The 26,648-nt window shown below is 45.0% G+C and overlaps 1 protein-coding gene across 2 annotated transcripts; it reads left to right on the top strand.

Moving 5' to 3' along the window:
- The first annotated feature begins 5,010 nt into the window (after positions 1-5,010).
- Positions 5,011-26,221, top strand: ALDH18A1 (aldehyde dehydrogenase 18 family member A1). Of its 2 annotated transcripts, none has more exons than XM_069980020.1 (18): positions 5,011-5,138; positions 8,298-8,395; positions 9,953-10,170; positions 11,136-11,285; positions 11,372-11,476; positions 12,035-12,193; positions 14,194-14,284; positions 16,534-16,658; positions 16,740-16,884; positions 17,237-17,310; positions 19,072-19,171; positions 21,036-21,256; positions 21,383-21,520; positions 21,635-21,830; positions 23,277-23,398; positions 23,823-24,009; positions 24,109-24,204; positions 25,399-26,221. In XM_069980020.1, exons 2-18 carry the CDS (start codon positions 8,302-8,304, stop codon positions 25,578-25,580), a joined length of 2,403 nt encoding a protein of 800 aa, XP_069836121.1. In that variant the 5' UTR covers positions 5,011-5,138; positions 8,298-8,301; the 3' UTR covers positions 25,581-26,221. The 2 variants fall into 2 exon arrangements, with proteins under 2 accessions (XP_069836121.1, XP_069836122.1); XM_069980021.1 differs by having other exon boundaries at positions 12,035-12,187.
- The last annotated feature ends 427 nt before the right edge of the window (positions 26,222-26,648 follow it).

The raw sequence follows: 26,648 nt of genomic DNA on the forward strand, positions 1-26,648 counted from the left end.
TGCCGCCGCCGCTCAGATCGCCCCCGCCGGCCCGCAAGCATACGTTACCTGCTCCACGCAGCAGGTCTTCCGACATCCCTGGCTCCGCTCTTCAGTGCACTGAAGGGGAGAGCTGGGAATTTCAAACGGCGGCGGGGGTGGCGATCGAGCCGGCACGGGGGGCTGGGCTGCGGGCGGCCAGACTATCGCGCGACGACTGTTTACACGGAACGATCGGCAAATTTTTTACGAATGACGATTTGATGACATGCTGAAACATCAAAACGAACGATTTCTCATTCGTCGTTTGATCGTTTGCTGCTTTTACACGTACGATTATCGTTCAAATTCGATCGTTATCGCGCAAATTCGCATGATAATCGTTACGTGTAAACGCAGCATTATCCAGCGCTACAAAAACATGGCCACTTTCCCCCTACTGTTGTCTCCAGTTTGGGTGGAGTTTTGAAACTCAGTTCCATTGAAGTAAATGGAGCTTAATTGCAAACCACACCTGAACTGGAGACAACAGTAGGGGGAAAAGTGGCCATGTTTTTGTAGCGCTGGATAACCCCTTTAAAATTATTAATGTTCACTTGAGACTATAACTAAGACTGTAAATTGGGAATTGACACCCAAGAAAAAAAATTATGAAAAACAAGCAGGCAATACATCTTCGATAGCTGTCAGCTGAATGCTTGCTTGGCCAAGTTATTATTCCACATGTAATAGGGAGAAGGGAATAATCCACTGTGAGATTCCTCTGGTGGCATTAGGTCAGAATTCTCCCATACATATTAGATGGTTGGTATTCGGCGGTCTCACCATACTCATTGGGTTTAGCTAATGTTTATCTAATGTATATAGCCAGATTTATATATAAAAATCTAAAATGGCTGCTGGAAGTTGTAAAATACTTTCCATGGGATAGGAGCGTCTTCAGGGTTATATACAATACAGAACATGTAGTACCATGCGGTACTTTAGAGAGGAGTTACCAGACTGCTGATCGTGGCAAGCTTTTGAATTGGGAAGCATCCAGGTTGATAAGTTTGAATGACAGAATGCAGAGGTTACAGTCTCCAGTGGTATTTTTTTTGTGTTCTGCCTCATGGCCACTGTGATAAATGAAGCTGCCAGAGAGAATCAAGAACCTCCCTACAGCTTTTTTTGGTGCTGGAACCAGGAATCACTGGAGGAGTTTTATTTTTCTTGCTAAGGGCCCGTTCACACTGAGCAAAACAGATGGTCGGGATTTCAAGCGAAGTCCGCAGCGCAGGTTCTGCTCAGAATTTCCTGCCTGTTTTGCTCAGGTACCCTCTTTATGTCCAGGGACACGCGCAATAAGCCGGAGTAGCTAAATATTGTGAAGCTGGGCGAGAAGGTGATGTACAAACGAGGCACTTGTCCCGGAGGCCTAGAGTGTCTATGCATTAGGCTTGCACAGCCTCTCTGTCCCTCCTCCCCACCCTCTTCATCATTAGGAATGCCCGAGGCAAGTTTTCTACTATTCATCAGCTGTGTGAGCACGGCACATGGGCTGGATCGTTAAAGTGACTGTACCACCAGGCCCAGACTGAAGCACTGGAGGCGGGCCGACCCAACCTTAGTGGGAGGAAACCCTAGCCCCTCTATGATAGGGTTCCATTGATTCTAATGGAGTGACGTCATGAAGGGGCTGCGGTTTCTTCCCACTGGTGGTGGGTCGGCCCGCCTCCAGTGCTTCAGCCTGGGCCTGGTGGTACAGTCACTTTAAGGGTACAGAGTCGCTTTAAAGAGGACCTGTCACCCCCCCGCGCCGGGGTGACAGGCTCCCCACCCCCAGATAGATCCCCTTATACTTACCTCATGCCGCCGAGTCCCGCTGCCGGAGCCGGTCCCGGGACGGAGATATCCCGGTGAGAAGCCGGCGCGCACGCTGTGGAGATGAGTCCAGCGTCCATAGAGAATGAATGGAGCTGGACTCATCTCTGCTGCGCGCGCACGGCTCCATTCATTCTCTATGGACGCCGGACCCATCTCCACAGCGCGCCGACTTCTCACTGGGATATCTCCGTCCCGGGACCGGCAGCGGGACTCAGAGACATGAGGTAAGTATAAGGGGATCTATCTGGGGGTCGGGAGCCTGTCACCCCGGCGCGCAGGGGGGGGGGGGTGACAGGTCTCCTTTAACAGCATTTAGTGACATACTAGTGACAGCCTCGTGGACCTAGAGGACCAATAGACAGACTATATCCCCTTGAAAAGTGATGAAGGTGAGACATTACTGAGCATACTCTGTGACCCTTGAAAAGTTCATTCTCCAGGGTGTACTATGCTGTACAGATAACTTTACAGCAGCCTCCTCTAGTCACAACAGACACAACAGGAAGTCTCAGTTATACTATACTGGGCACTGAGTGACACAGGGTCAAGAACAGAGGCCCATCTAGCTGTCCAGGCAACCCCTAAGGAATCCTAGCAGCTTGCAGTGGAGTTTTCAGCTATCTTAGCCAATGTCTTGAGTCCTGGAGTGACCATCAGGATGGAGAAAACGACGAGGCCCAGCGTGGATAGGGTTTTGTTCTGTGCAGTCTACTGCAGCCTCACCATCAGGAGTGCTAGCCAGACATAGCTAGTCTATCAGGTAACCTGGAAAAAAGAAAGTTCTGCATACGCACACTGATTCAGTGTATAGACCCGCAAATGGGCCCTGGCTTCCAGGCCAGGGTCTAGACCATGGGTCTCCAAACTGCGGCCCTCCAGCTGTTGCGAAACTACAACTCCCATCATGCCTGGACAGCTAAAGCTTTGGGTTTGGCTGACCAGGCATGATGGGAAATGGAATGGAGGGCCGTAGTTTGGAGACCCATGGTCTAGACAATTGTCCTAAAAAGGCACCCTGATACACACACTCTCTCTATCTGAACCCCACTATATATATATATATATATATATATATATATATATATATATATATATATATATATATATATATATACACCTTTTCAGGGGAGATCTAATTGGGCAGGAAGGCAAAAGACACCCTATAGGATAGGCGAATAATCCTCTGACATACCTAGCTTAGGGATTGGTGCACATCACAAAACATCAGACAGTGGCATTTATTATAGAGAAGTACATACAGTCATTACAGTACACAGTTAACCCTTTCAGCCTTGTAATCAGATAAGTAAGTAATACAGTGACACTTGGTGATGGGAACAGCATACTACAGGCTTCAGTATCAGAGTATATACACACAGTACCAAGTTATACATGCTTTTACAGAATCTGTGGACACCCACTCTTGGACACTGCACATGGGTTTGACACCCCTGAGATTTTGCCAGTTTTGTTTTGTCAGAGTTTGGTCAGATTGAGACCTGGAGAATTTGGAGGCAATCATCACTTTGATCCCTTTGTCATGGTCCTAGATGTATTTTTAAATACATTTTTTCAATCTGAAAAGAGTGCTGTTATTAGGGGAGAGGGGTCCCTGGGCATGGTGTGTTCTGACACCTATTATAGTTTATGCAGCAATAAGCCTAGGGTGCTCATCATAACCCTAATGGTCTCAAGCACAGGTGTCAAACTCGCGGCCCTCCAGCTGTTACAAAATAACAATTCCCATCATGCCTGGAGAGCTAAAGCTTTGGCTTCTAGGCATGATGGGAATTCTAGTTTCGCAACAGCTGGAGGGCCTAAGTTTAACACTCCTTGTCTCAAAGTTGTCCTTTCTTGGACCTCTTTTGGCAGGTACCATTCACACTACAGAATCCTGCCTGCTATGTGTTTCAAAGGGAGGCGCAGCATGTCATTTATTTGAGGGGAGAGGCGCGGAGAGCGGAGGTCTCCCATTGAAACACATAGCAGGTAGGATTGGGCGCCGATTCGGCAGGAAGGGATTCAGCATGGAATTGTGGGACCTTTTTTGTAGTGTGAACGTACCCTTACAGTAGGTATCCCTGTTCAAATACAAGCAAAGGTACCCGACTGCCATTTTCACATGCAACCGCTTCTTCAATGTCTAAGTAAGCGATGCCAACACAAAATGCATATGGAGGGCCATCACCTCATATCCTGGCCTGTAGCTGGTGATGCCCTAACCACATCCCACTCTTCTTATCCACTAGGTCACAAGCGGCAATAAATCAGGGGGGCATGGGAGCCATGATGGGCATCATCAGCACCACTTGTCTCTTCAACGAATCCATGTTATTGACGCTGAGTTGTAATACCACTAACAACCTGAAGACAGGAATGGCGCTGTTTTTGGAGGAAATAAGCTGTGTTTTTCTATTCCTGGATATTCGTATGGGTAATGCTTCATTTACACGGAGCGATAATTCGCCCAAACGATTAACGATTTCAAAATAACGATGTGTTTTTTATAACGATCAGCGTTTAGACGGAATGATATATATCGTTTGTAAAAGTCGTTATTGCTATCGTTTTAAGCCCATCTCACACATAGGGTGAATCGGTGAAAGACTGTTTCGAAGCGATCTGCGAATTTTTAGCGAACGCCCAACGATGATGTTGAAAGATCAAAATGAACAATTTCTCGCTCGTCGCTTTATCGTTTGCTGTGTTTACATGAGCCGAATATTGCTCAAATGCGATCGTTATCGCGAAAACTCAGTATAAAACGTGTCTTGAGAAGATACTATTGGTCCCACAACAAGCAATATGAATGTGGAAAAATACAATTGCTAAATACCAAGCCCTCAAAAGCCTCTGTCAATGGACTGAGGGGAAACACACAGAAATCAAAGTGCCCTCAAGGGGTTAATAAGTTTGGCCAATAATTTCTAACCATTTCATGTTCTATCAACCATGAAAACGGTCTGAACACGAGACCACCACCACACACGCCACATCCCGGCCCCTCACACTGACTGACACGTCTACACGCTGACACCTCACACGAACTGCCCGCCAATGGCGCGTTTCCAGTCACGGACACACGTCACCCCATTGCGCATGCTCAGTACGGCGAACTTTGGCAAGGCCCGGAGAATAATCCTCCGCGCATGCGCGTCTAGGGGGTCTCGCTTGTGTCTATGCCCGGCGCATGTGCAGAAGGCCATGCTGGCCGGGTCACTATTTTGAGCTGGATAAATTGTAGTAATTGAGAGGTTTCCCGGGAGATCTTGGAACTTCCTTGGCGGTGAGGGGTAAGGAGGAGCGCGCTGGTGCTGTTTTACTTGCGACTTTTGTGCGTGCATATAATGAGCAGAGTCAGCAAAGCTGCGCCAGATTAGCTGTGCTGCTTTTTGTGTTCCTTAAAGGGGTAGTTTGGGTTGCAGAAGTTTATTGTGCATCTGTTTGTTGCATGCTGACGGCCATTGACTCTGTGTATATAGTATACAGGAGGTTTATAGGCTGCTGGTGCATGCTGTGTGCTGTATACAGTATATCCATCCACTACTACAGTCTATAGTTTCCTCTCATAGACAACGTGGCAGTGATGTCACTTTGCAGTACTCAATTGTCTTCCTGAATATCTCATTTGAAGGGATAGTCCAATTTTTTTTTAAGGTTTTGAAAATACATGTTGCTTTCCTTCCTTGTGATGGTGCACAGGTGTGCTGAACGGGGACAACGCGATCACATGACTGCACGGACGGCTGGTTGCACTGTGCACCTGGTGTTTGGACGGGTGATAATTGCTGCAAACTGGATTCACACCCATAATTTTTTATAGCCGAAAAAAGGAGTTCAAAATAAAGTGCAAATGTATAGTGACTGCTCTTGGGTTTGGCAAAAAAAAAAAAAATCACTAATGGGGAAGATTTTAGCACCTTGCACAGAGGGAAGAGCAACCAATCAGATTCCAGCTTTAATTTAAAAACAAATCAAAGCAGGAATCTGATTGGTTGTTGGGGCCACTACTTCTCTACCAGAGGTAACACTAGGGAAAGCAGCAGGTTCCAGACTCTGCAGGGGATCTGGGCAGGCGAGTACACTCACTTTTTAAAGCACTCTGAGCTTTCTATTGCCTGAATCCCCCTTGAGGGTGCGTTCACACGTACAGGATCCGCAGCAGATTTGAAGCTGCAGATTCAAAGCAAATAAATTCTGGGCCTTCAAATCTGCTGCAGATCCTGTACGTGTGAACGCACCCTAAGACTTCGTTCCCACTGAGCAAAAATAGCGGAATTCTGCGGCGGAATTGTCTGCCGCGGAATGCCGTTAGCCTCCCTCTCATAATGGGAGTCTATGGGAGGTGCGCGCTCCTGCTTTGTCCGCCGCGGAATTCCGCTAGTTTTGCTCAGTGGGAACGAAGCCTAAGGGTACACACACACTGTATATGCAGCATATTTTCTGCTGCGATATGCAGCAGATACGCACCAATTAGATCTAAATAACTCAACACAGCATCAAATCTGCACCATCAAATTTGCTGCTGATCGGCTGCGCATCGGTCGTGTGTGTTAGCACTCTTCAGGTACGTTCACATGTACACGATCTGCAGCAGATTTGATGACGCAGATTTGAATCCGCAGCAGATTTGATGGCCTAGAATTGATTTGCTTTGAATCTGCAGCTTCAAATCTGCGCCTTCAAATCTGCTGCAGATCCTGTGCATGTGAACGCACCCTAAGGGTACAAACACACAAACCATATACGCAGCAGATTTGATGGTGCAGATTTGATGCTGTGTTCAGTTATTTAGATCTAATCTGCTGCGTATCGCAGCAGAAAATACGCTGCGTATACGGTGTGTGTGTTTGTACCCTTAGGCTATGTTCACACTACGTATATTTGAGGCTGTATATTTGAGGCTGTATAGCAACCAAAACAAGGAGTGGATTGAAAACACAGAAAGGATCTGTTCACATAATGTTGTAATTGAGTGGATGGACGTCATTTAATGGCAAATAATTGCTGTTATTTTAAAACAACGGCTGTTGTATTGAAATAATGGAAGTTATTTACAGTTATATGACGGCCATCCACTCAATTTCATCATTGTGTGAACAGAGCCTTTCTGTGTTTTCAATCCACTCCTGGTTTTGGTTGCTATGAGGACCTGACATGAGGACCAAATACAGCCTCAAATATACATAGTGTGAACCCAGCCTTAGGGTGCGTTCACACATACCAGATCTGCAGAAGATTTGAAGTTGCAGATTCAAAGCAAATCAAATCTGCTGCAGATCCTGTACATGTGCACGCACTCTAAGGGTACGTTCACATGTACCAGATCCACAGCGGATTTTTCGCAGCAGATCTGGACCATCTGCAGCAGATTTCATCTAACTAACTGCACACAGCATCAAATCTGCACCATCAAATCTGCTGCGGATCCTGTACGTGTGAACGCACCCTGCTTTAGATTTTACTAAACAGACTGGGAAATTATTGCAGCATAGATTGAATATAAAGCATGTTCTTGTGAGATAGTCATGGCTTTTGTTAGAGTATCATTATTCAGAAAGAGCAAGGAGACCATAATGATAAACTGCAATCCAAACTAAGCTTTGTGTATTTGTATACTATTGTAAATCGCTCCGATTGTCTCTAATACTAGCAAAGCTGGAGGTGCAACATGAATTTTTTTTTTTTTTTTGTTCTTGCTAATTCAGCCATTGATGCCCAGCCCTGTTCAGCTCTTAGGCTGCTGATGTTACCGTTGCTTGCACTGGTTTATTCTTGCTTGTTCACTATCTGCTGCAGGCTGTTAATGCTTTGTGTCATGCACTTTCCTTAATTTCCCATTGATTTCTTTGGAGATCTTCTGCAATCCTGCACGAGGTTTCATCATCTTCCGTGTGTTCATATTTCTTGCCGTTCTCATTGGCTGCTGCTGAAATCCCTGCAGCCATTCACTACAAGTGCAAACACTGGGGGTAGAGCTCCCGGCCAGATTTGGTGGGTAACAGGCATCTATGTATACAGTATAGCAGGGATGGGGAACCTTTGGCCCTCTAGCTGTTGCAAAACTACAATTCCCATCATGCCTGGAGAGCCGAAGGCTCTCCAGGCATGATAGGAATTGTAGTTTTGCAACAGCTGGAGGGCCAAAGGTTCCCCATCCCTGCAGTATAGGAAGGCTTAGCCTATACAGCTCCTCTTTATTAGTGACAGCCGCTATGGCCATATATTATATAAGCAATAACACCCTGTGTGTCACATCTGCCTAGTTATCCTATATTATAGAAGCCGGAGACTGATAACTGCCGATCCATACACTTTACCCGTCTGCTGCGATGGCTGGTTCGTTGTCTCATAGCCAGCCCCTTTATAGACCTTGAGGGTGTGTTGTTGTATTGTTAAACCCTGTAACCTCACTATCGCTGCTTCTAATACTATCATCCATTCTTCCTTAGCAAAATGTTGAGCCGGGCTGCACTGAGTTGTCGGGGTCCCTCCAATGGGCGATCTCTGTTTTCCCGTGTTCGGACCACAGCGTCCTCTCATCTGAAATGCAAGTAGATTTCTGCATTTATTTATTCATTTCTTTATTACTTTTGATGTTGCTTATGTTTTCCTGGTATGAGTGCCCTTATGAGATTCTACGTATCGGGTGAATGCAGTTTATCTAGTTTAGGTTACGGCACAATGAGCTCTGTATATGTAATATGCCTCCAGTATTAAAGGGGTAGTTCACCATTTTTTTTTTTTCTTTTTAAAGCAACTGGTGCCAGAGATTTGTAATTTACTTCTATTTAAAAATCTAAAGTCTTCCGGTACTTTTCAGCTACTATATGTCCTGCAGGAAATGGTGTGTTCTCTCCATTCTAGAGAGAAGAGGCTTTCTATGGGTACTAGTTTCTGCTCTGGACCGTTCCTATCATGGACAGAGGTGGCAGCAGAGAGCACTGTGTCAGATTGAAAAGAATACACCACTTCCTCCAAGACATACAGCAGCTGATAAGTATGGGAAGACTGGAGATTTATTAATAGAAGTAGATTACAAAACTATATAACTTTCTGACACCAGTTGATTTGAAAGAATTTTTTTTGGTAAACTACCATTGTGAACACATGGCTTTTTTGCTGCAGTTTTTGTAAAACCATGATATTGTCACAACATGCGTATATACCCCTGTTGTACAGTTGTCAAACTGTGGCTCTCCAGCTTTGCAAAACAACAATTCCCATCATGCCTGGACAGCCAAAGCAGTATAGGGTAGATAAGGGGTCAAAGACAAATTCCTAAAGGTCTAAAGCATTTAATGGCTTAAAGGGGTTGTCACCAAGACTTTTTCCCTATGTTCTAGATAAGGGCATCATCATGGAGGAACGGGTTTCCCGAAGCTCCAGTCTGCAATGTGGCAATGATGTTATCTTCGGGCATCATTGCAGCTGCATCATCATCTGCTCAGCTGCGATTGGCTGAGCATAACTGTGCTCAGCCAATCGCGGCTGAGCAGCTGATGACGCGGCAGAGGGCGGCCAGCACGAGGGACGGTCGGAGCGGTTCAGCCGGCCACCCGAAGATGACATCATTGTCTTAAGATGGCGGGCGGGGGTCGACACGAATCAGGTGAGTATAGAGCACTACACTTCCGGGGGTGGCGTGGGTGGGGGGAAACACGGGGAAGGGGGCCATTCACTAACATAAGTATGCTCATTGGTGCTCCATACATTGTGTAGGCCAATGATAGCTCAGCACTGTAATCCTCAGCAGTCTTATAGACAATGAATGGGACAGCAGAGCACATACTTTACCACTGCTCTATTCAGGGACTTCAGGAGTCCAGAGAGAACAGGGGGTCCCTGTAGTGGGAGACCCCAAGATCATACATTGTGGATTGGGATACATCTTATTGGTTTAGTCTAAAGTTTAGTCTAAAGCAGTTATGGGTTAATTGCAGCATCCCTGTCAGTCTAGGGCAGTATGTACCATCTCATAGAGTGATGGCATAACAGCGATCGCCATTCAGGGGTAAACGCCAATCAGGATGCATTGATACACCAGCATTACGTTCCTCTCATTGTCATGATGTGTGACACTAGTATTTTCTTGTTTTTACGGCAGGTGTTCCAGCTTCCATCACGGCTCAGCAACAGTCACGGCAATGGAGCAACATTCCCTTTATGACCATGCCTCTCATCCGCTCACATGGAAAGCCGTTTGCGCACCGCAGCGAGTTGAAGCACGCCAAGCGTATTGTGGTAAAGCTTGGGAGCGCCGTGGTGACACGTGGAGATGAGTGTGGCTTAGCCTTGGGTCGGCTGGCATCCATCGTGGAGCAGGTGAGTGATAATGGCATGGAGTTGGACATGGAGAGTGGCTACAGAAAGTTGTCTTTGGGACTCTGACTGAACAATCTTAGGTGACCAGTGTATCAAACCTATATCGATCTAACCAGAGTAAAGTTCTTTATTTTGGGGTCCCTGTAGCTGGCCTTACATGCACATAATCGTCAGGTTTCACCAACAGACTATCGTACAAAGAGATAGGCAATGTTTATTTTAGGAGTTTTACGTCGGCACGTCTCCAGCTATAGTCATACCCGTGTGGGAATCAGCTCAAGTGTCAGATAGGTTTGCCCATTACTTGGCAGAGAGTCAGTGTACACACATGTGCAAAAGTGATACTTGCCTAGCAATTGGTTACCTATTTATAAGTGTGCATCGGTGCAGGGGCAATGTTTCTAGGCAGGCTACATGACCTAGGATCCATGAATCCACAGAAATTTATACCCTATGTTATTTTAGTACCTTGCGCTTCACACCAATGCCATGGCTTCCTTTCTTACTGTGGCCATGACAAGTTTAAGCATTGTGATTAGCCATTCCCATAGATGATATAGTACATTTTCTGAGGGATTAATTGTATCTTTACCTTACTTTAGATGAGTGAACCTCGAGCACGGTTTAAACCCGACCACTCTGCATTTCATTACCAGTGGCTGAAGGTGGATGCAGCCGTATGGCTTCCTGTATCTGTGTTTTTCAGGCTATGTTCACACAATGGCCATTGTAGTGACTGTCAAACAGCAGCTGTTGTTCAATTCACTGTGAACAATAGCTGTTGTTTGCATTGACTTCAGTGTAACTTTTTTTTTTTTTTTTTTTTAATGACAAGAACAGCCACCGGTAATCATATGCCGAGAGTTCGGGTTCCGGAGTGTACTTGATATTCGCTCACCTCTTCTCTCCACCTGTTGTATATAGCTTGTGTTTTTGCTAATCTCCTGACCACTCCTCTGCTGCAGGTGTCCGTACTGCAGAACCAAGGCCGGGAAATGATGATCGTCACCAGTGGAGCTGTGGCATTTGGAAAGCAGCGTCTCCGCCATGAAATCCTTCTGTCACAGAGTGTTAGGCAGGCATTGCATTCAGGACAGAACCAGCTTAAGGACATGGTGAGTGATACAATCCCTATGTGACCTTATAGAAAATAAAGCAGATGTCTGGGCTTATTCCCATTCTCAATCTTTCCTTTATACAGCAAGTTCCAGTCCTGGAGGCACGAGCCTGTGCAGCAGCGGGTCAGAGTGGACTTATGGCACTGTATGAAGCTATGTTTACCCAGTACAGCATATGCGCTGCCCAGGTAACTGGTAATGTAAAGCGTTTATATACCCTCCTAGTGTATAGGGATGTGATAGTTGTCAGGACTACAGACAGTCTTTGCAAAATCACCTCTTGCTGTTGATGCTAAACCATCACTTTCTGGATTAGTCCCTTTTTGTGTAAAATAAAAAAAAAATAGTAGTAATAGTTCTATAGGAATTTATTGTATTTGTGATTTCATATCCCGACCTTTTGTTCAATTAAAATATTAGATATTTTTCAATGTAACATTTATCGTATCAGAAATCTTTGTCTAGAAAGCAGAGAACCCCAGCGCCATAAACCAGACCTGTTTTCTTATTACCCTGCTCCGCTCCAGATGGCTGAGTCACATGGTATCTGGAGTATGTGATATTTATATTGCCATTCCCTCCGTGTCATTTCACCTGAAAAAACCCATTGACGAGGGAGGTGACTTGGCTCTATGAATAGAATGGCGAGAAAATCCTGGGCTTGTAGCCAGCACTCGAGTCCTGCGTACACACTGGGGTAGAGCTCACTGATTATGGGTCTTTTCAAGAAATTCTTTTTATCTTAGATCTTGGTCACGAACCTGGATTTCCACGATGAACAGAAGAGACGTAACTTAAATGGCACCTTACACGAGCTGCTGCGGATGAACATTGTGCCGATCATTAATACCAATGATGCAGTTGTTCCTCCTCCAGAACCAAACAGTGATCTACAGGGGGTAAATGTGGGTGAAGTATTTCTGTGGGTGTCCGGCTGCTTGCGGAGATGCGATAGTACTAGTGCATGGCATGGCTAACTAACACGTGAGTGCTGAACCTGGAGAAAGTTGGTGAATTTTATACAATATTCTATACAAGGCGATTCAGAGGTCTCCACACTGTGATGCTAAGGCTACACTCTCTGTACACAGTTCGTATATACCAACTATGTTTTACGGAATGATGCCGTGAGCTCCGAAACTAAAATCTTTGCGCTACTGTACTGACATGGCTGTACTGTTCTGGAATGTGTGAATGACCACTTTATATTGAGATTTATGACTTAACCTGTATATATACCGATCTACTAAAGTGGTTCTGATTTAGTATCTGCATATTTGCCAACTTTTGAAAAGGAGCAAACAACATGTACAGACTCCAAACTTACCTAAAAATTAAAGATGACAGACTAGACCCGCCACACACAAACATATACTCACCTCTCCTGGTTCCTGCAAATTTATAGGAAATGCCCACCCCCCTGGGCACAAATTGTGCATGGGACTCTCTTTATCACAGCCCAAAATGAATATAGACCCACTAAAAGGAGACTTCAGAGCAGACTCGGCAACACAAATAAAGATAAGACTTGCAGGATCAGTGGTGTCAAGCCTATGACCCTCTACCTGTTGCCTATTTACTATACCCATCAGTTCTGGACAGCCAAAGCGTTGGTTGGCCAAGCATGATGATAATTGTGGTTTTGCTGCAAAACCAAATGTACTAAACTCGTACAAGCCTCACAGATGGCAGACCAGACCCTGCAGATACTCGCCTCTCCTCCTTGTTTCTGCATTTATATATGAAATGTGCCAGTCTATGGCTTATGAATTGCACAATGTATGGGACCCCATTCATCACTCTTGTAAATGACTATTGACCGAAGACCAGACTACTAAACCAATAAAGGCCCCAGAATAAAAACACAGACCAGACTCTAGTAACGCCTCTTCCCTGTTGGTCCGTGTCCCAACATTGCCTAAACACCCAGTACGTTGTCTGCAATGGAAACCATATATGAAAGGAACTGCAGGGACAAGGAACACTAGGGGGGATTTACGAACGGTACGCCAGGGAGAAGGTGCATATTCACCCGTTCTCCCTGTTGTACGCCTCCTGTGCGCCCTGCTCGCCCGATGGGCGGGCTGGCAGAGCTTTCGGGGGTGTGATGAGGCGGGGAGGAGGCGTGTCCTCCTCCCGCACCTCATTTATTGTGATTTACGCGTGCTCGCAGACGCAAATCATGATGCAAATCTACACCTGCTGGAAGCGGGTGTAGATTTGGTACGCCAGGCGCAGATTCGGGCGCCAGGCCGGCCGGATTCACTGAGAAGCGTACACCTCTTAGTGAATTCTGCCACGAAAAAGGAGGCAGGGCTTAATATAAGACCACCGGTCTTCATAAATCCCCCCCCACCCTGGATGTAGGTGTTATACTAGCAGATACTTAATCTGCAAATTAACCTATATGCTTCACATGCAGAATTCATGATTCTAGAGCATGGATGGGGAACCTTCGTCCCTACAACTGTTGCAAAACTACATTTCCCATTATTCATGGACAGCCAAAGCTTTGGCTGTCCAGGCATGATGGAAATTGCAGTTTTGCAACAGCTGTAGGGCCGAAGGTTCCCCATCCCTGCTCTAGAGGTATGCTTGTAGGTGACTAATACAACACACATATAATAGCTCTCAGATCACACAGAGGTTTCAGCACTTACATTGATGTATTACCAGTCGAGATGGCACAGTAAAATTATCTGTAGGCTATAGTCTTTCATTTACATGTAATGTGCCTTTGTGGTGTTTTTGGATTGCATCCAGCTCGAGCCCCACATGCAATATGGCAGGCCCAGTCTTGCATGCTGCTGGCTTGCTATGCTTCGCGTGCCCCGCATCCTTTGTGTATCCAGTCTGTTTTCTTGCTCGGGGTAGGTTTCTTTGCTGACCTCAGTTTATTCCACAGGTGATCAGTATCAAGGACAATGACAGCCTGGCAGCGCGACTGGCTGTCGAAATGAAGGCGGATTTAATCATCGTCCTGTCCGATGTGGAAGGTGATAGCATTATATTACTGCGTTCTGTGCCAGCGTTCTGCCTTGATAATTGGACATGACCTCACTAATTTGCCTTAATGTTCTCCCGTCTTAAAGCCAAGGAATTATAAAACTTTCTAGGACTATGAGTCAACGATAAATGAGCTTTCTATCACACCAATAACACATGCACCTGTAATACATCACAGTTGTGCACTGGCTGACCTTCCCCACTGATACAGAAAAAAGGAACTTGCCTAGGTAGACAAGCCCTCGAAGTAGGTCTGCTATTAAAGGGTAAGTCCGGTGACAATTTATATTAAAGTATTGTATTGCCCCCCAAAAGTTATACAAATCGCCAATATACACTTATTACGGGAAATGCTTATAAAGTGTTTTTCCCTGTACTTACTACTGCATCAAGGCTTCACTTCCTGGATAACATGGTGATGTCACGACCCGACTCCCAGAGCTGTGCGGGCTGTGGCTGCTGGAGAGGATGATGGCAGAGAGATGGTCAGTGTCCCTCCAGTGCCCTGTGTCCCTCAGTGTCCCCCTGCCATCATCCTCTCCAGCAGCCACAGCCCGCACAGCTCTGGGAGTCGGGTTGTGACATCACTGTGTTATCTAGGAAGTGACATCACCATGTTATCCAGGAAGTGAAGCCTTGATGCAGTAGTAAGCGCAGGGAAGAAAGCACTTTATGTGGATTTCCCCTTAATAAGTATATATTGGTGATTTGTATAACTTTTGCGGATCAATACAATACAAAAATTTTTGCCGGACTTCTCCTTTAATTTTCTCAGAATGCGGTTCCTTTTGGAGTCTAGAGAGGATGTGTGCAGGTATATGGTCCCTCAGACGCAAGTAACCTAGCTAAGGGTAGGGAACCTTAGCTCTTCGGCTGTTACAGCTGGAGAGCCAAGGTTCCTTACCCTTGTTTTGGGCAAAGCAATTTTTAACGATAAACTATATTTTGCATCGATAACCTGAAATCGTTCACCACATTATACAGAACGATAGTCGTTATTGACAGTCGTTTACTTCATCTGATCCCAGCAAATGAAGGAACGATGTGGAATTACACTGAAAAATTACTGAACGAATGCAGAATGACAGTGAACGATTAACCATGATTTTACCGTCAGCACCAATGAACGATTTCTCCTCGGTCGTTCGATTGTTGCCTGCATTTCCACGAAACGATTATCATTTAAATCCGAACAATATAATGATAATTTGGACGCTAATAATCTCATGTAATAGGGTCCTTAGCCTTCTGGATGAGCTAATCCTTAAAATACAGCTCTGTGGGATATGTGGGTGACACCTTATGCAGATGCCAAAACATAGGCTGGTTCTTTTTAAAAGTGTTACTGTCACTTTAAAAAAAAGTAAATAAAAAGTACTGCAGAGACGTCTAAAGTTTTAATTGGTTGGGTCTGGGTGTTCACATCTCCAGCAGTGGTTGAACAGAGCTGGGAGAAGGGATAGGCTATGGGTAAGATTTATCAAACTGGCGTAAAGTAGAATTGTATTAGTTGCCCCTAGCAACCAATCAGATTCCTTTCATTTTTCAAAAAATCTGTGAGGAATGAAAGGTGGAATCTGGTTGCTAGGGGCAACTAAGACAATTCTACTTTACACCAGTTTGATAAATCTCCCCCTATGTGTTTCACTTCCTGGTTCGCTGTGATCTCAGTCTTGTTGTCTCTATAGATTTACAATGGAGAATTACTCCTGCAGTGAGATAGGGAGTGGATCACTTAGCCAAGCACTTCTCTCAGCCCGGACCGGTCAGAACCTTAGACTTTTCTCTAGGACATGTCAAAGAGTTTTTAAAGCGACAGTGCCATTTAAAAGGGTTATCCAGAATTTGAAAAAAAAAAAATGCTTTCTTCCAGAAATAGTGCCACACATGTCCTCAGGTTGTGTGTGGTATTACAACTCTGCTCCATTCACCTGAAGAGAACTGATCTGCAATACCGCACATAAACTAAGACAAGAAGGGCGCTGTTTCTGGAGGAAATCGTTTTTGTTTTTTTTTTTCTTTAATCCTGGATAACCCCTTTAAGCTTTGGTGAATGGAGGCATCTGATCCGCATCTTGCAGGACCTTCTAACTCAATTGGTTGGGGTATAGGTTCAAGTCCTTTCTTTGCGACCATATCCATCAGTGGCATTGCTAAATGTGTTTCCTAGATGATGTAGGTAGAGTTCTTTCATTGCCATTTATAGTCCCCCCCCCCCCCCCCCCTTCCTTGCTTACAGGACTTTTTGACAGCCCACCCGGGTCAGATGACGCCAAACTCATCGACATCTTCTATCCGGGAGACCAGCAATCTGTGACATTTGGGACCAAATCAAGAGTTGGTATGGGAGGAATGGAGGCCAAGGTACAGCTGCACTTCAGTAGTGTTTTTTAAATTTTAATAAGATGACTACTTTTTATTTATTATATATGTTTTTTGCTCCAGGTGAAGGCCGCCCTGTGGGCCCTTCAGGGTGGCACCTCCGTTGTGATCGCTAATGGAACGCATCCAAAAATATCTGGCCACGTAATTACAGATATTGTTGAAGGGAAAAAAGTGGGAACGTTCTTTTCAGAAGTTAAACCTGCTGGTAAGTTACAAAATTAAGTTGCTTTAAAGGTGTTTTTTTCAGGACTTCTAATATTGATGCACTGTCTTTAAAATATCCTTAGGGTATCAGAATCCGGGGTCTGAGCCTCAAACTTTCATTGATCCAAGGATGAAAGTGGCTACTGTGTTTTTTCTTTTTAGGTACAGCGCCATACATTTTATAGTGGGTTTGGCTGGTACTGCAGTTCTGTTTTGTTAACGGGAATGGGACAATTGATGATGTCTCTTAAGAGAAGTCAATCAATATTAAAATACCGTAAAAAAAAAAAAAAAAAAAATGTATTTAACACACAACTCCTTACTGTTACTACTCTTGCCTGATCCTTTTTCAGGGCCCACTGTGGAACAACAGGCTGAAATGGCCCGGGCAGGCGGAAGAAATCTGGCAACACTGAAGCCCGAACAGGTGATGTAGAAAATGTTATTGATTCTTAAGCTTTTTTTTTTTTCTAATTAAACCCTTACTGTCAAATTTTGTACAATAGTAAACTAGCAACTGTTACGGAACAAGATGGAATTTACTTTTAAGGCTTAAAGGGAACCAATTAAGCTAAAAACAGCCATAAAGCTAAGGAAACGTGCTGGTACATCACCCAGCACCCTTTCCAAACATACCCCTGTATTCTGCATACCATATACATATAAACTGCAAAGTTAGTTTAATAGTTTGTATGTAAATTACCTGCTAAGTAGTCACGGTGGGCAGGTGGCTTGTTCATCTAGTCATGGTCCTGGGCGGGCTCTGGCGCTGTAATCACGCCCCTCTGGGCATGTTGGTAAGAGCTGCATGCTGACGTCACCCGCATGCGCAGTACAGCGAGAGAAGACGCTGCTGTATTGCGCCTGTGCCATGCTGGCCTCCCGCACAGGACACGTCCCGCTGTGCAGCACGACAGACAGACAAGTCCGTGCACAGCGCAGCCATTACAGTTACCTTGCCCACCACCCAGGTGCAACATTCCACTTGCAGTCCAGCGTACTTGTATCTGTTGCTGCACACGGGCTTCTGTTTACAGGCAATTCCTATTGGCTGACTGTGTCCCTGCTCCTGAAACATAGAGCGCCTGGGGTTATAATAAAAAGTGTCTCTGTCATTGCTAGGCGGCGGCCATATTACCGGAGCCTATTAGAAAATGCCTGTGCTGCCTAGTACAGCAGTGTGTACTCCCGCTGAACTGCGCATGCGCAGCATAGTAAAGCCATCAGCCCGGCCGACGTGCAATGCCGGCCCCCTAGGTGACGTCAGCATGCAGCTCTTTCCAACACGCCCAGAGGGACATGATTACAGTGCCGGAGCCCGCCCAGGACCGTGACTACTTGAACAAGCCACCCGCCCACCATGACTACTTGAACAAGCCACCCGCCCACCATGACTACTTAGCAGGTAATTTACATACAGCGCAAGAGATTATTAAACAAATTTTGCGGTTTATATGTATATGGTATGCAGGGTACAGGGGTATATTTGGGAAGCGTGCTGGATGATGTACCAGCACATTTCCTTAGCTTTATGGCCGTTTTTAGCGTGATTGGTTTCCTTTAAAGGGGTATTCTGGCCTAGAGGAAAAATTATGTTGGCAGGGAGAAATAGAAAAAAAATACTTGCCCAGTCCCCATCCCCTGGTGCTCCTGTTTTGCCTCCATCCTGCCCTGCAAACTTCTCTCCTCTTCCTGGTTACAAAGCGAGCGCTCAGGAGCAGAACCTGCCGACTCAACCAATCGCTGGCCGAGACAGGACACTGTGGCTGTGCTTCAACACTTGGGTCCTTTTTTAGGTGAAGTGATTTTTATCGATTAACAATAAACGATCGCAAACAAGATTGTTTATTGCTAACCTGAAATGGTTTTACACAGAACGATAGTCGTTAGTTACGATCGTTACTACGATGTTTAATCCGTGTGATCTCGGCAAATGAAAGAACGATGTGGAATTACACCGAACAATTAGTGAACAAATGCGAAATTACAGAGGATGGATGCAGCGTTTTAGCGAATGAATAACATTTTCTCGCTGGTCGTTTGATCTTTGCCTGCATCTACACAAAACTATTACGGTTAAAATTCGAACGATAATTTGCACGCTAATCGCTTTTTGTAATAGGACCCTTAGTCTCAGAAGCAAGGCTAGGTAATTAATTAATCACCCTTTTGTAATTTTCCGCAACAGAGAGCAGAAATCATTCACCAGCTGGCCGATCTATTGACTGATAACAGAGATGAGATTCTTGCTGCAAACCGGAAGGATATGGAAGAAGCGGAGGATAAAGGTGAGAGATTTCCATACATACAAGAAGTGTGACAGCTTTAAAGCACTGGTAAACATTGGAGACTAATAATAGTAAGCGCAAAATAATAGACTTGGGGGGGGGGGGGGGGGGGGATTTATCAAGGGCTTTGCAGGGCTGTGGAGTCGGTAAGCCGCAGCTCCAACTCCGACTCCTGAATTTTATCGGGACCGATTCCCGACTCAGACTCCTGCTCCTTCACAAATGGCCAGTCAGTTACCAGGGGAGTTATTTATCACACTGGCTCAGCAGCTTCTCCCTAATGTCCTACATGATCCTGGGGCGACTTCTGAGTGAATAAAGGAATACTGTATATAAAACAGCTTCTCCTGTGTGTGCAGTGGATGCAGCCAGTCTCCAGCCTCCATGTCCTTAACAACTCAGAACTAGACTATATGGAGCAGGTGGTCTGTTCCTGCTGACAATCTTCTATGTTTCTAACTAAATATTCACCATACACACACACTGCTAACACTGCCAGATCCCTGTGATATAGAGGTCAGCCATAGTGATATATAGGTGGTCACACATAGTGATATAGAGAGGGGTCACACAGTGATATAAAAGATCACTGTGGAGGCACGCAATAGCGCGCGCGCGCGCGCGCGCACACACACACACACACACACACACACACACACACACACACACACACAGCCTGCTGCAACCATAGCACACGCACACACAGCTTGCTGCAGCCATAGCGCACACCACACACACGGCTTGTTGCGGCCATAGCACACATACACACAGCCTACTGCAGCCATAGCATGCGCACACACACACACACAGCTGCAGCCATAGAACACTATAGAAAAACACACAATCTTCTCCCAGAGAGAAAACACCACAATGAGGACAGAGGTTACTGCTACACTACTTATGTCTCCTCCTCCTCCTCTATATTACACAGGATATCTTCATATTACACTGCTGATCATATACAGTCATCCAGCATTCAGGAAGAGAACAGCACAGATCTCCCCCCACACTATGGACTCTTTTAGCTCAGAAACAAACTGCCAAATAGTGACCAACAACTTTTCCATGACCACCCTTATGTAATAGGGCCAGTGTCCTATTACTGATATATTCCCCGACCACCCTTATGTAATAGGGCCAGTGTCCTATTACTGATATATTCCCCGACCACCCTTATGTAATAGGGCCAGTGTCCTATTAGAATGTTGCTCATAATATACATTTGTTAACAAAACTTGTAAAATTCATATCAAAATTCAATTCTACATTTTCTAAAGATTTTTTTAAAGCTGGAGTCTGATTCGGTATATTTTTTTTCCAACTCCGACTCCAGCCAAAACTAGCTCAGACTCCAACTCCACAGCCCTGGGGCTTTGTGCCTATTTGTGAATAATTGGATTTTTCACCCATTTTTGGTGTAAGTTCTATTTATGAACCAATATTCGACTGGTGAATATTTTTTAGATGCTAATTTTTTTTTTTTAATTTTCCTATTTTGAGTATTCACCCAAAAGTTTGCATAATCCGGGATTACCACCTAATTTATCAATTGCGACTTTTTAAAAAGTCACACAAACATGGGCAGGCTTACGTCTGGTGAATACGATTGCACAATTTTTTGCAATTTTGTGACTTTGGAACAAAACACACACCAATCTTCATTAGAATAGTTGCACACATTAAACTCCATAGGAAATGGCCCCCCTTGCTGTATACACAATAAAATAATAGCCTAAAACAATAGCGCTACTTTTTCTGCTCGTTCAACGGATCGGTCAAATGACCAAAACCAACCGACTACCCTGCAAAATTGTATGTATTTATTATATTTATGTATTTAATAATTTTATTATTATTCTTACAGGCAGACTGGCACCTCCGTTATTGAAAAGATTAAGCCTTTCAACAGCAAAACTAAACAGCTTGGCCATAGGACTCAGACAGATAGCAGTCTCCTCCCAGGACAGCGTAGGACGTGTGATACGTAGAACACGAATCGCCAAGGAACTGGAACTTGAACAAGTTACTGTCCCCATAGGAGTCTTGCTGGTTATTTTTGAGTCTCGGCCAGACTGCCTTCCTCAGGTACTACCAACCATTTTACATGACATTATAACCATCCTATATCTAGCATATATGCCAGACACTTGTTTATTTTATAACATTATACTCCAATGCAGAGCTTGATTTCTGATTTCCTTCTGTGACCAGGTTTCTGCATTGGCTATAGCCAGTGGCAATGGCTTATTGTTGAAAGGAGGAAAAGAGGCGTCTAATAGCAACCAGACCCTGTACCGTCTTACCCAAGAGGCACTGGCTATTCATGGAGTTAAAGATGCCATCCAGCTGGTATGTTCTTGTGTATATGAAGTGATGGCAGATCTGTGTGTGGCTGTATTCCTGTTTATTGGTGCAGGGATGGGCACCCCTTATCTGTGTATTTTATCATCTCCTATATTACAGGTCAATACTAGAGAAGAGGTGGAGGATCTCTGCCGCTTGCATAAGCTGATAGATCTGATCATCCCGCGGGGTTCCTCTCAGCTGGTCAGGGATATTCAGAAAGCAGCCAAGGGGATACCTGTCATGGGCCACAGTGAGGGCATATGCCATGTCTATGTGGACAGTGAAGCTAGTGTGGAGAAAGTCACAAGGATTGGTAAGTACAGGAGTCACTGACTTTACTTAGGCTTATTATCATCCAAGAAACGCTCCTTCAGCCGATAATCGGACAGCGGTCAGTTGAGGAGGGGCAAAACGCCTGATCCTCGACTGATTATGTGTTTAGAGCTGGCTTTATCTTATTGCCACATATCTTCCTGTGTAAAGATATCTGTGCCATCGCATACTTAACGCCGCTGGCATCCTATTCTCCAGTTGCTGTCTTCAGGCCCTGCCTCCTCTGGCTGTCAATCATTCTAGAGTAGGTGGGTCCTGAAGACACAACGGATTGATGGGAGAGCCGGTGAAACTAGATTCCGGATCATAAGCAGCAGCAGTATCTACTGCTGTATGATCTGGAAACTGACAGCATAGATATATACAGTAGTGCCTTGGATTACGAGCATAAATCGTTCCAGGACCGCGCTTGTAATCTAAATTCACTGTTAAACCAAAGCAAATTTTCCCATAAGAAATCACTGATATGCAGACAATTGGTTCCACACCCCAAAAATAATGATTGATTGTTCTGAATAATATGTAAAACAAATTTTAAAAAAATTCAGGAACAGCAGAATATTTGATATTATAAGTTACTGTACAGTAATGGAGAGTATGGGAAACACAAGGGCTGACAGAGACTGCAGTGAGCATGAAGGAATGAGCAGGGCAGATGTGGGCACATACATGCAGCACTCTGTGTCCAGGGAGAGAGAGGTTACAGCTATGGAGAGATTACCTCCACAGTCCTGTCCCCTGATGTGAGCCCCAGCCTGAAGTGTATCTGCTATGATTTGGAAGGTGAGGGAGACTTTCTGGGTCAGAGTACAGAGCTGTAGACCCCGCTATGCAGACCATGCCCCTCCCCCACTCACGCTCCCACCCAGTACAGGGAGCTCTTAAACCAAATCAATGCTCTTAAACCAAGTTACAATTTTGAAAAACTGTGATCTCTTAAACCAAAATGCTCTTAAACCAAGTTACTCTTAAAGAGGATGTACCACCAGGTACATCCTCTTTAATCTCAACCCACGGATCGAACATCGCCGTCACAGCTAAGCCGCTGCACGGTTCCCCTGCATGGCGCCGTTCTATATACCGGAGCTAGCCAGTGCTCCCCTGTATGACGCGGCTCCCTTAGAATGAATGGAGCCACGTCATACAGGGGAGGGAATTCCCTTCCACTGGGGGCAGCCCGGCCAGCCTCCAGTGCTTGAGCACTGGGCGGTTCCGGTGCATAGAACGACGACGTGCACGAGAACCGGGCAGCGGTCCGAAAAACGGACCGCGGCACCGCCTTCCCCGTGACTGCACCGTTCAATCCGTGGGTTTAGATTAAAGAGGATGTACCTGGTGGTACATCCTCTTTAAACCAAATTACCACTGTATATAGAATGATGCATCTTTCTGGTACTAATATTATTTTCTGATTTACTTTCCTTAGTTCGAGATTCTAAATGCGAGTATCCTGCTGCCTGCAATGCGATGGAGACTCTGCTCATCCACCGAGATGTACTGAGGACACCGCTGTTTGACCAAATCATTGACATGCTGAGAGTAGAACAGGTGATCTATGGCTTATATCTGCCGGGAGCTCTACATTGACTGTAGATGAATAATACAAACCTCATGTATGACTATTACATGGTAAAGATTTGTTTTCCATCCAGGTACAGACATATATGTATCTCATGCACAGTAACTTACAGAAGTCTGTGCCTAGAGATGATAGCAACTCTTATTTTTGAGCTATAGAATATCCCTTCTATATTAGAAATGGCTGAGCTAGCATGTTTCCATGACTTCTATAGAAGTCATTGAGGAGAACAAAGGTTGTGTGGCCACATCGCCTCATGCCCTGCTGCTGCTGCAGATTAGGGGGTCATTGAACTCCTGATAAGTGGAATCCATAGAACGTTAGTGGCATATCCTGCTCAACACATATAAGGCTAAAATAAAAGAAACTAAAAACTATTTTTATTTTCTGCAGGTAAAAATCCACGCTGGTCCGAAGTTTGCCTCCTACTTGACCTTTAGCCCCTCTGAAGTAAAATCCTTGAGAACGGAATATGGAGATCTGGAGTGTTGCATTGAGGTGGTGGATGGTGTTGAAGATGCGATAGAACATATCCACAAATACGGCAGCTCTCACACAGATGCCATCATCACGGAGAACGGTGAGCCTTCTGCTCTCTGTGTGTAAAATATATAGAACACACACACGTTAGTCTGATGGGATTCCAGGGTCAGTGATTTCTTATGATTTCTCTCTACAGAAACGACTGCAGAATATTTCCTTCAGCATGTAGACAGCGCCTGTGTATTCTGGAATACCAGCACCAGATTTTCAGACGGTTACCGCTTTGGCCTAGGTATGGTTCATTTGTCAGAGCGTTGGGTCTCGTGTCAGTAGCGCATTAATTCTATAGTAACTACAAAGGACGAAGACTGTATGAAGCAAAAAGCTCCCTGCTCCACCATATAACATTCAATACCATGTGTGTTTATAGAACTCGTATATAGCTGAAAGTGGTGAACTATAACTAGGCAACTCTCCAGATGCCTATTGCTAACACCACCCCTGTATGGTACAGTACATTCTCATCTATCTTGCACAGTACTCTTTTCTGTTTGTGAACAGTTAAAGGGATTGTTCACTTTTTTATTTTTTTTGGTCGCCTCCTAGTGCCATTAGTCTATAACCATTGTGCCTGTGTCACTCAGAAAAATGATCCAGTAATGAGCATGGACATGTACCTATGCAGCTTGGTACTCCCTAGTGTTTAAAGGGTACGGTAATGTGCATGTCTCCTGAGCAGTGGAGGACACAAATGCTCAGTCACTGTCCCTGTAGCCAGGTTCCAACATAGGAATCCTGTTCACTGTAGAGCAGCCAATAGAAATAGCTTTCTGCCCTGGATGCAGCAGCCCCTCTGCAGTATTATGGTGGTATAGCTGAAGAGAATCCTTCTGCAGGGGGATTAAGGGTGCAGTATTCAGCTGCCAGAATAGGAAGGAGACTGAAGGCCCTATCATGCTAAGCGATTATCGGCCGCATTTGGCCGATAATCGTCTGGTTTAATTGAAGGCAACGATCAGCTGACATGAACAATGTCGGCTGATCGTTGCTGTCGTTTTCTCTTTTAATATGTTAAAAGACAACTGTGATAGCAGCAATCTGATGCAGTCACTCCGTGGAATAGGAGCGGTGGCAGCAGACCGGTGCTATCTTCTATGGGCTGCCCAGGCGATCTAGCCCCCCCCCCCCCCCCCCCCCCCGACTCACCTGCTCGCTGCCGATCCAAGCAATAGCGGCGGCAGCGAGCGGGGAACAAGGACAGCTGACAACGCTCGTTTGCTCCTCAACATCACCCTGTGTAATAGGGGCTTGTGCAATAGCTTGTGCGTTCATGTGTTTGGGGTACTGGGTCCTTATGTCAACCTAACTCCTTATAGAAAGCCGTACAGGATATCTTCAGTCTCAAGCAATGGTCTTGGTTATAACATTCAATGGTGTCTTGGAATGGGTGTTTTATTTACAAATACTGTTTCCTTTACTATCCCAGGAGCTGAAGTTGGCATCAGCACGGCCAGGATCCATGCCAGGGGGCCGGTGGGAATAGAAGGACTGCTTACCACCAAGTGGTTACTGCGTGGAGAAAATCATGTGGTCTCCGACTTCTCTGAGCAAGGAAGTATGAAGTATCTCCATGAGAATATTCCCATACCACAGAGGACCAGCAGCTAGACTCCAGATGGACCTCTGCCAGTACAGACCTCATCTAGTGTCAGGGATTATCAGGCAATCACTATGCTGACAGGCAAAAGCTGTGTCCTCCTATGTGATATAAAGAAACTATGCACCTTAATGAAATAAGAGACCCCTCCCTCTCCACTTTATCCAGAACCCTCTCTAATGCACAGAATATGCGTCAGTAGCGCTGCTCTCCACCCACCAATGGCTCCAGTAGCTTTTAATTCTGCACGGTAATGGTATCTGTCAGCGACTAGCACTTATAATACTGTTCCTGCAGGGCTCGCAGTGTGGAGAATCCTCTCTCTCTAGTTTTTAATGTTCTAAAGCCCATAGAGATTTGAGCTTGAAAATTATTTTAAATGTCTCCAAACAGAAGTGACTTAGAGCCAATCAGGCTTTTAGTTTACCGGTAATCGGTATAAAATCAGGCCAAGAAATTACGAATGGTCCAAGTGAATGGACTAGACTTATCAGGGCATCTGAAAATACATTTCATTCTTTTCAATTCTTGAAATATTTTTGGTACTTCTAACTTTGTACAGTAGGTTCTTTGTGACCGAACGGTTAAGACATGGAAATTTTAGGAAATGTTTAATTCCACTCAATAAATTTGTCTAAACTTTGTCAATCAATCACTAATATGTAATGTCAATAATGTTTGGAGGGAACGGTGAACAACTTTTTTGTGGAAGTTTTAATGGAGAACTTAACTTAAAGGGGTATTCCCATCACCTAAGCTTTTGTTACGTGATTAGAAATGCAAAAAACAAAAAAAAAAAACATTTGCAATTGCATTGCATTAGCAAAATTGCTTTCTTTTAAAGTTTGGCCCCTTTCTCTTGCTGTCATGTTGACAGCAGTTACCTAGGATGCCGACAACCACTATCCACGGTGGCCGGGCAGTGACAGAACTCGGGTGGTCAGGACCATTAAAGTATGTTTTTACTACTTTATAACTCCCTTTGACATCCCAGATGTCTCTATGGCTTGCATTGTCCCTGGAGGTGTAGTGTAATGTCAGATAGAGACACAGCGGAGTCAAGCACATTCAGCTCACCA

The sequence above is a fragment of the Dendropsophus ebraccatus genome, chromosome 8 (genome assembly GCF_027789765.1).
Source record: "Dendropsophus ebraccatus isolate aDenEbr1 chromosome 8, aDenEbr1.pat, whole genome shotgun sequence".
Taxonomy (NCBI): Eukaryota; Metazoa; Chordata; class Amphibia; order Anura; family Hylidae; genus Dendropsophus; species Dendropsophus ebraccatus.